Here is a 10466-nt window from a genome sequence, read left to right as displayed (position 1 = left end):
GAAAATACAACACCTTTTGTACGCAAGAGTTCGAATCTCATCTTCGACCAAAAAAAAAGTATTTTTTATTTTTTATTTTTTAGTCTATTTTTTTCGGCATATAAAAGTATTAATGACTGCTTTAATATTCGAGAAATAGTTGTTTTCATACGCTCTCGGGAAGGTTACAATTGGGCTATTCCCCTCGGCAAGCCTCGGGGAATAGCACAATTCTAACCTTCCCTTGAGCGTAATAAAACAACTATTTCTCTCAAAGCAGTCATTAATACTATAATATTGACCATACGATTTGACTGAAAATTTGACTGATATAATCTTATAAATCGCAATTACATTACATATGGAATTTTAAACAAGTATAATCTTCTTGACTTAGGTTCTCAATAATGGTATATATATAATTGAAATTGAAACTTCGTGAGTTGTAAGCCTGATGGTCTGAGTAAATGTCAAATCGGCTTCAAATCGTAGACTATGACACCACTGGTCTGACGTCACAACGATTCAGAGCCGATATGGCTTTCCCTTCTACAAGAGTAAGCGCAATTTCCCCAAAAAATATCAATTTATACATTATGATATGACAATTCAGAACCTCGATCGTCAACATTTTACATATTTGAATATTCATTTAAAATGGTATCGCAAATTATTCCGAAATCGGGTCGTAGTCACAATGTGCGATGGACTTTAGAGAAATGAGTTTCAGGATAATAACTCGAAGATGATACATCGAAACTACTCGAAGGTTAACTCAAGCCCGGTGCCTGCCAGCTCCTTTTCGTACAGCTCATCAAATCTCTTGTTCTGCTCCTCAGTGAAACAGTTCTTCCAATCTCCGATGATGCCTGGTAAGGATGTACAGCGTGTGACAGAAGAAAAGAAGAAAACCAGTAAGTAAAAACGCAAAGTAAATTGAGGGCTTGATGCATGCGGGGTCATAGAAGGTCGTATTCATGGAAAGAAGAAGAGGGGAAGACCTCGTAAAGGCTTTCTAGACGATGTAATTACAGAATGTAGAGCAACAGGGTATGAAATGTTGAAACGGATGGCTCAAGACCGAGGAACTTGGATAGACTCTTGATATAAACATTTTATTGGGTCACTGAACCTGTCATAAACTGACGGATCACTTTTGATGATGATAAGGTCCATTGCGCACGTGATGTCATTTCGATTGCGCAATTTCCTGCGCTATTTCCTGCGCTAATGAAGGCTGTTACGGCAATAAGCCTATACGTCAATAATTTTTTAACGATGCTACATTCACTTCATGGTGCCCAACTTGGACCAAGTCCATGCGTTAGTGCCCTTTGGTAAGGCATTAATCCTCAATACCAGGTCCCTCGGAGAGCCGTCGGTCCTCTGGTCGCTTACTAACAAGCATTCATGCTTTCTTAGCAGTAAGGTAAAATATTCACCACCACTTGCCCCCCCCCCCCCCTCTCTCTCTCTCTCTCTCTCTCTTCTTCAAGTCGGATTTGATACTTTTAGGATTGGCCAAACTAATCAATGGATTTCTATCCGGTAGATGACTTTCGCGCCAACTTATGGGTAGATGCGATTAGCGCCAAAAATGGTAGCTGCTAGTGGGCTTATATATATTTGTTTCAAAATAATGTAGATGACTAGATATTTTGAGATTTATTGAAATAAAGTCACGGAACCGCTTTACGTATTTACTATGGGCATTTGTTGGGGGTATTATGTATTACGCCTATGACAGAGTCAACTCTTGAATAATTGCATGTTATGTACGAAACGTAAGGTGAATGAATAAAGGGTCAATGATTAATTCCAATTTATTGCATAAGATGAAATAATTATGGTTATATATGTCATCTTGTCAATAATTTATTTTATAATGCAATATGAAAAGCAGAAGGAGAAGATGACTATCTGTGGACAGACTGATCGGAGAGAGGGCTTGAGGAGAGAGGAGCGATATAGCTCAGAGGGTGGAGCTAAATGAGAAGGGTTCGAAAGAGCAAGACCACCAGTCTATAAAACTGGCACCCAAGGAGAGAGAGGGGGAGTTGGAGAGGGAGAGACATGCAGAAATAGGAGAGGGAGAGGGAGATAGTGAGAGTGAGACAGAAACATAGAGGGGTAGAAAGGGGTGGAGAGCGAGAGGGTGAGAGAAGGGATGAAAAGGGAAAGAGGAAGAGAGAGAAAAGAAGATAAAGAGATAGTAATAAACAGAGAGAGAGAGAGACAGCGAAAGACACAGAGAGATTGCAAAAAACATGTCGTCGGTACTAGTACCTTTTCGCATAAAGGAGTCTTTACTCTTCTGTCTGTCCTTCGGTATCAGACTATCAGGATTCGATGCAGGGTTCTTCTTCATTGCCTTGAACGTCGACGCTTTCGATATCTTTTCGATGACGTCATCTGAAAGGGACTTTCCCATGAATTCAGCAATCTGTCGCACTGCACTGGGAAGATCCTGAGAATAGAAATATTTGCGACTTATTGCTCAGTGTGAGGTTGGTAATTACTCTTGTATGATTCTTATTGAATCCGACAGACTTAATATGTGATATCTGACGCATAATTTCAACAGAGAGGATTAAACAAGCACAAAATAAGGATAGGTATAATTGGGGCCAAAAAGAACTGACACACAAAGCAAAGTACCGTATGTCCATATCTGTAGATATTTTTCTATCATCTATTTCATTTATTCCTTAACTGTGTATTTGCCTGGTCCAAACAGCCCCATGAAAAATACATGACAGATTTTAACAGTTTATGCAATTCAATATTGAAGCAGTAAAGCAAAATCTCATATCGTGATTTCTTCGGGCATGATAACGTGTGATTCAAATGTGAACCTAACCAAAAGGGAAAAGGACACGGCTCTATTAAAGACCGTCACCACTAATGGGCCAGAAGGGATTAGACCATACAGCGAGGTCACTGGCAGGTGGCTATCTCATTAACTCAGCTCTCAACTAACATAAGAAAAAGAGGATCATGGGGAACCAACAGGCACCGATTGGGGAAGTTTTCTATATAGAGGGAGCAAGTAGCTACAAGTAGGACAGTGGGGCTTTAAATAGCAATACCAGCGTACACAACCTCAGTTATATCGCAAGTTACCATTCACCGGCGACTAACCTTCTTCATATCCTCGTACTTGAGGAAGAGAACGTTTGGATGATTCCTTCTCTTCCACCATGGCAACACGTTATTAAACCACGATCCTTGAGGAGCTGAGGTTAAACAAGTAACACAAATGTCATGAAACTTCAAACTGAGACTTTCAGAATGTTCAGTACATTCCTTTCACCTAAGAATAATGATAATTATTATTACTAAAATTCCTAACAGTTAGGTCTTATCAAACCAGGGTATCCACGTCAGTACTAATACTGCTCTTCAAATGAGCCCTTCAATGTATTATTACCACAGCAATTGCCAGTTGCCCATTTTTAAAAACGAGTGGAGAGTGGCAAATGAGAATAAAAGTCTTGTAAAAGGACGTGAGTGACGGGCTGGGATTTGAACCCTAAACCTTTGGAGTGAGAGTCAAGTGAATGAGCCACTACACAATGACACCTCAACAGAACTAAACAAAATCTAGCCATGAAATGATATTTCAACTGGATTTCATCAAAGTATTATTTGGAGGACCCGAGCTGGCCAGTTGGTAAAGCGACTCCCACTGAGGAACCAAAGATCATATGTTCGAATCCAACCATGGCGGTTGACTTAAGCCTGCTTAAGTTAACGTTGCCCTCCCCTGTTTCATACACGGAGGCTAGGTTACAGTGAAAGCACTCTGCCTCTAGGATAAGACGTTAAATGGAGATCTCGTGTAGAGGAGTGTCTCCATCTTTGCACTGATGTTAAGAACCCACTGCATTATTCGAATAAGGAGAGGAGCGAACCCCGGTGTAGTGGTTTACTTGCACACCCCCATTTAGTTATATCGAGAAGAGAGACTCGAAGGTCACAGCGATTACGGTCGCTTTTCTCATCCGAGGCAATCATTGACACCAAATATTTGTTAATTATAATAACAATAATAATGATAATAATAATCATCATCATCATCATCATCATCATCATCATCATCATCATCATCATCATAATCTTCGTCATAATGATAGTAATAATACAAACAATAAGAAAGATATTAATAGCTAACCTCTGCCAGCAAGGAATTCTTCAAAGTAGACATCCCAGGATTCGTAAGTGGGAAGCTCTTTAAGGAAGTTACAAAAGTAATAGTAGGAAACGGCCGTATCCTTCGGGTTCCGGGCTATGTAGAGTACCTGTGTTTTGTTGAGATTTGTGAGTAAATTTGTTATGCATATGGATGAATATTGTCAAAAACCGTAACATTACTCAATTTCCATAAAATACAAAGGGCTTACATTAGTATGCTATTAGTTGTTAGTGGTCATGATGTAGTGGTGGTGATGGTAGTGATAGTGGTTGTCATCATGATGATTGTATTGGTAATGGTGGTGGTGGTGGTGATGATGATGATGACGCGATTGTGGTTGTGGTAACGTTGGTGATAGATATGGTGGTGCTGGAAGTGATAGTGGTGGTGGTGGTGGTTGTAATTATGATGGTGGTCTTGGTGGCGGTAGTTGTTGTAGTGTGGTGGTGGCGTTGCAGGTAGCATTGGTGATGGTGGCGTTGCCGTGATGGTGGTGGGGGTGGTGCTGGTAGAGGCGATATGGATTTAGGTAGTCATGGCCGAGATGTTAGTGATGGTGGTGGAGATTTGGTAGTGTGGTGGTGGCGTTGCAGGGAGCATTGGTGATGGTGCTGGTAGAGGCGATATTGATTGAGGTAATCATGGCCGAGATCTTAGTGATGGTGATGGGGATGTGCTGGTGCTGGTAATAATGAGGGTGAAGGGGTGCTGGTGAGTTGTATTACGGTCTTAACTACTATTTGGGGAACTATGCCTCCGCTAGGCCATTTGGCCTTATTTTTAGTTCCCTAATTTCATTTTCTTATATATTGCAAATGCTTATCATTGTATATTTCTTTGTATTGTTTGTGTTGGAAATGGAAATGAATAAAAACGAATTGAATTAAATTGAATTGTAGGCCTAGTGGTAGAAGTATTATTAGTATTAGTAGTATATAGTATTAGTAGTAGTTTAAGTAGTAGTATTAGGTAGCAATAATAGTAGTAGCAGTAATAATATCAGTAATAGTGGTAGTAGAATAGCAGAAAAGTATTGGAACTAAAATCAAACATACGCCTAACGGTATTACTCAGATATGTACTAACTCACTTTTGCTTTTGGATCATCATTGCTAATATCGAGAGGTAAGAAAGCATCTTCGCAGTGAGTCTTCATCGTCCTTGGTGACGTCATGATCTCAACTTCATCGATCCGCAAGTCTGTAGCTGTCGGCTGCGATAACGGAGATAATTTAGCAAGACGAGAATCAACTGCAGTTAATAGTTTTATGGTGACATCAAAGTTTTAAATTACCTAACTGAAAAGAATTAATTGATTTTGTCTAGACGCCTAGCAAAGAAACAAGTCCATAAATGATATCAGATAACCAGATCGAATTTGATCATAATATCTCAGTCACGCCAACGACAGCGACACCAAACTGACGGGCGGGCGGATCCAGGATTTTGTGAAAGAGGGGGGCACAATATTTCTAAATTCGACCGATCAAGAAATACATTACCCGAATGGGCAAGAGTCGGTTTGGAGTCGATCAGGGGGGTGTTTCACAAAGATCCTAAGTTGAACTTAACTCTAAGTTGGACTTAAAAGTTATGGAAAGCTGTAAGCACCTTTGAAAATATTTTGTAAAAATTGTTTTAAAAGGCATAAAATGTTGAATCAAATCATTCATATTTTCTATTATCATGGGAGATTTTATGTTCTTGATGTGGAATTTATGAAAAGTCTAAAATAATTAAATTAATGCTTTTGAATATATTTCATTTCAAGGCTACAAATGGCTCTCCATAGTTTTTAAGTCAAACTTAGAGTTAAGTTCTACTTAGGATCTTTGTGAAACACCCCCTGGTGGTAAGAGTGAGGTACATGTATAAGCCTTTTATCAAAGTAAAATTCAATAACCCTAACCCGAATACATGTTGCACACGAGCGTGGCGCAATTTTACTGACGTAAGATTGCGTCAGCGACTTGAAATGTCCTTGACACACTATGGGAATATGTGTGCACAAAGTGAATGCAACATGAACCTTGCAACTGTTGCTCATAGCTTGTAACCCTAACCCTAACCCAAACCCTAATATATTACACTGATGTATGGTCGTGTATTCTGCAGCTAATCCAATTTGTCAAATGTCCGTTGGTAATGCATCGCTCAGGCTCATCTATGCCCGTCGCAGGCGATGCGTCAATTTTATCGCGTTATGACTTGCGCCAATAAAGCCTGTGAATTTAGTTAGCCCATTCACCAATTGTTCAACGTAATACTTGCACTGTGCATTTTGCTTTTAAGATGTTACCGTCACATGGTGCGTCAAAGACCGCAACTGTCGCTGACGCAGGTTTACGTCAGGCATATGACGACTCGTGTGTAACGTTCATTATACGTACCGATGTGTTATATTCATTTATAATCTCAAGGAACACGATCATCTGCGTAACATGTTTGCCTTCTAACTTAGTGACGTCCCCGTCACGTTCGATCAACAGAACCAGCTGCTCTGCCCAAGTTGTACCTTGAAAAGAAATTCAAATGATAATGAGTTTTATTAATCGAAATCAAATCATTCTCAATTTTACATCATACAAAAAAAATAATTATAATGTTTTGCTTCAACCACGTATTAGATAAATTCTTTTGTCTCATAATTTTGTATAACCGGTTATTAACTTATACTGCAGATCGTATACCCATGACAAGAGCACAAGTTAGATTCTAAAAGATATAACAAAGTTAGTCCCTAAGCTTACTGCAAACTTTTATTTCAAGGATTATTTTTAGAACTGTTGAATTTTCGGGTCACGGTTAAAACTATAGATCCTCGGTAATCTCGAGACTGCACCAAGCCCCTCAACTCGACTAGCCATTCTTAACTTCGTCTCGGGGTATAGTACAGTTCCGAGATCACCTAGGGTTATATTGTCGGGTCAATTTAGGGAAAAATTACCACAACCCCTACAAATTGCAACAAAGGGTTTTTCAACGGTTTCTGGTAATGTTTAACATCAGAAACAAAATAATACAAATCTAAGAAAATCGGATCCCAGAAAGTGGTTATTTTCAAAATGGCGGCCTTTGCAATACCTTAAAAAAGCCATAAATCATTATACAATGTATATCCATCTTAGAGATGTGTTTTAAGTGTCTATAATTAGGTATAGGGGTTCCGAAGAACCATTTCTACTACTTACCATGGGCTACAGCCACCATGCTGAATATTCCACAAGAATGTTTGTCTCGGGATATTCATGCCAGGTAATACTTTGTTGGGATGGTTATGTACAATCTTGCTAAACACACATTATATTTTTATGTGATTAATTGGTAGAGTTTAAGTAGGACCTACCTGACTTGGGATAGGTCACAATGAACATGTCATCGGGCCTGCACGCTAGCTTCCTCACGCGTTTCATCGCCTCCGATGGCATTATGTTCGGCATTATGACTCCTTCATATTCGTAGCAGGTTTGGACTACGCCATCGGGGACCTTACATGAAAACCCAGAGCTCATGCTGCTTACTGCCTATATCTGTTCGAGAAGGTGAAGAATCAGAATGGAAAAATGGATCAAACAAGATTTGTTTTTTCTAGATCCAAAGTATTAAACCTAAGTATTAAGCCCATACACAATTTTAACAGAAAGCATCATTTGCACTGTTCAGTTTACTATTCACTCTTTTTACAACGCCACTTACACATGGTGTTTCAAAAGAGGCGCGATGCATCCCCACATTCTATTAACTTTGTATGCAATGTTGCAGTACAGAAACTAACCTGATAATATGAGTTTAGAATAAATCGGAAGCGAAGTTCAGTAAAGAAAACGACTGAGAAGAAAGAGAAGAAGAAGACTTTATGATATCTGCTTTCCAACATACTTTACAGAAACACATATTAACGAAGGGGAGCTTTAATGAACAGGAGGAAGCCCATGTTCAAGTGATTTAGTTCAACAAGCATTATCATAAAACCAAATTGCAAACAGTAATACAATATGAGGGAGAAGCACCGAAAGAATTTTCCACTGTGCTTCTAAAGCGTGTCAATCTGACCTTGGACCTGACAAGCAATGGATGGTCTCTTACACACACGATGGTATATTAATACACAAGTACACTACACATGGTTCAAGTGCACGTAGGCAGTGTACATTGTACGGAAATGGATACAGTACTCAAATGAGTACTGAATATGTATACTCACCCAAAATATGAGTTATATATTTTCCAAAGAAACACTTCAAAATAATCAGTCGAAAATTGTGCAGTCTGACCTCAAATATGAACTAAGCAAACTGATATAAAAAATGAACCCCGTGCAATTAGTAGAAGAGGAAACTAGTTGAAAAGCTGTTACACGCACCACCAGCATCATGTACAGCTAAAAGAATATTATACCGGTTTACTATCATATTCAAATTTATGGATGTTTCTTTCCTGGACCTATAGTGACGAGTTCAGTGGCGGATCCAGGGGGGCACAGGGGGCACGTGCTCCCCCCCCCCCCCCCCGGCCAAAAATAAAGAAAAAGAAAAAGGAGGGGGAAAGAAAAAGGAGAGGAAAAAGAAAAAAAGGGAAGAGAGAAAGAAGAAGAAAAGAGGGAGGAAAGAAAAGGGGAGAGGAGAAAAAGGAGGGGGAAAAAAGGGAAAGAAAGAGGAGAGAAAAGGCGGAAAGACGGAGGAGAGAAAAGGGGAAAAAGGAGAATAATGAGAAGGGAAAAGAAAGAAAGGGGGTGATATTATAAGAAGGTTTTTTTTTTACCGGGTAAGGGCGGGGGGATGCAATTTTAAGTCGAACATGACTAATACCAAAGATTTTATCTCCTTTATAACTTCTAACTTATAACTTATAACTTAGTCTTGAATTAATTTTCCGATATACCTATTCTAAGTGCTCTTTCAGCATGCAGATTGTCCCCGCCATTAATCCTGCCACGGTTGCTGGTTTGATTGTCATATTATTTTCTGTCATCCCTGTGACCGGGAAGTTTCTATCCGTTTCGCAAGCACTTTTTTTTCCATCGCCTACATGTAATGCTTATTGCTTCCAGTTTGCAAAAGATCCCAGTGGCGGATCTGTGGGAGAGGGGTGGGGGGGAGGGGTTAGGGGGTTTAACCCCCCCGCCCCCCCCCCCCCCCTTGGACTGCCAAGTGAAAATGTGATGTGAAAAAAAAAACGCCATCATGTGTCCAGACCCACACAGTATCCGCATCGTCATTGGGTAGAACCCCCCTTAAACTATTACTCAAGTGATTTAAAAAGACGTTATCATGCACTGTTTTTTATGGTCTCCATTGTGTTAGTATATAGATGCCAGGAAAATATCACTTACGGGGGTTCAAAATAGCCCTACAAAAATCGCCTCGCCGCTACCCGGCTCGGACTTCGCGTCTCGACGTGGACGATGCTCCGCATCGTCATGGGTCGAACCCCCCTTAAACTGTTACTTGATTTAAAAATACGTTATCATGCACTACTTTTTATGGTCTCCATTGTGTTAGTAGGCCTATATAGATGCCAGGAAAACATCACTTACGGGGGTTCAAAATAGCACCCCCCAAAAAATCGCCTTGCCGCTTCGCGGCTTGTGGACGATGCTCCGTGTCGTCATTGGATCAACCACCCCCCCCCCCCTTAGCAAAAAGCCAGATCCCCTGGATCCCTACTCTTTGAGGGGGTAGGAGAAAGCAATTTTACGTCATATTACTCCAGGAAGTGCCTGAAAATGCACCTAATGTGGTTCTAAAATTGCAAATGCTTCCTACTCAGGGAGGAGGTTCTGACCCCCTCCCAGACCTACCCCGCTTGGTCACTCCGCTCCCTCGCCGCTGACGCCTCGCTCCATCGTTTTTCATATATTACACCCCATGCGATTTTGTGCCCCCCCCCCCCCCCCTCCGGTACGAAATTACTGGATCCGCCACTGGAGTTATACCGTTAATCTGTTATTAATGGTGAACTACAATACCTGGAATCCAGTCTGCATAGATTACTTGTTGCTATGTCGGGCAATCCTTGGACAAGCTTTTAGGTTAAAGTATGCATTCAATTTTAATATATGTTTGTAAACCGGTCTTTTACGATCCATTGCATGCGCACAGACAGATCTGTCAAATGCAGATCTATTTCATTTCTGCATATTTTTTTAATTGTCATTTAACCTATTCATTTATCCAGCCTTTCTCTATGCAGTCTTCACCCATGCCTGTCAAATTCAAACTTTCTTCAAAACCCATATGTGACGATAACAATTACATGCCACATGAATCGTTGAAATTCCGGCTTTTGCGTG

At 40.3% G+C, this 10466-nt stretch overlaps 1 protein-coding gene across 1 annotated transcript; it reads right to left on the bottom strand.

Moving 5' to 3' along the window:
* Positions 1 to 324: 324 nt before the first annotated feature.
* LOC115926000 (sulfotransferase family cytosolic 1B member 1-like) lies at positions 325 to 8551 on the bottom strand. Its single transcript, XM_030990185.1, has 8 exons — positions 8379 to 8551; positions 7521 to 7704; positions 6565 to 6689; positions 5265 to 5387; positions 4154 to 4280; positions 3121 to 3215; positions 2266 to 2446; positions 325 to 848 (listed from the first exon to the last, which is right to left on the bottom strand). Exons 2-8 carry the CDS (start codon positions 7684 to 7686, stop codon positions 739 to 741), a joined length of 927 nt encoding a protein of 308 aa, XP_030846045.1. The 5' UTR covers positions 7687 to 7704; positions 8379 to 8551; the 3' UTR covers positions 325 to 738.
* Between the last annotated feature and the right edge of the window lie 1915 nt (positions 8552 to 10466).

Source organism: Strongylocentrotus purpuratus, unplaced genomic scaffold (assembly GCF_000002235.5).
Source record: "Strongylocentrotus purpuratus isolate Spur 01 unplaced genomic scaffold, Spur_5.0 spur5_scaffold_19, whole genome shotgun sequence".
Classification (NCBI taxonomy): domain Eukaryota; kingdom Metazoa; phylum Echinodermata; class Echinoidea; order Camarodonta; family Strongylocentrotidae; genus Strongylocentrotus; species Strongylocentrotus purpuratus.
Note: the sequence above shows the minus strand (reverse complement) of the source record. Positions and strands in the feature narration are given on the sequence as shown.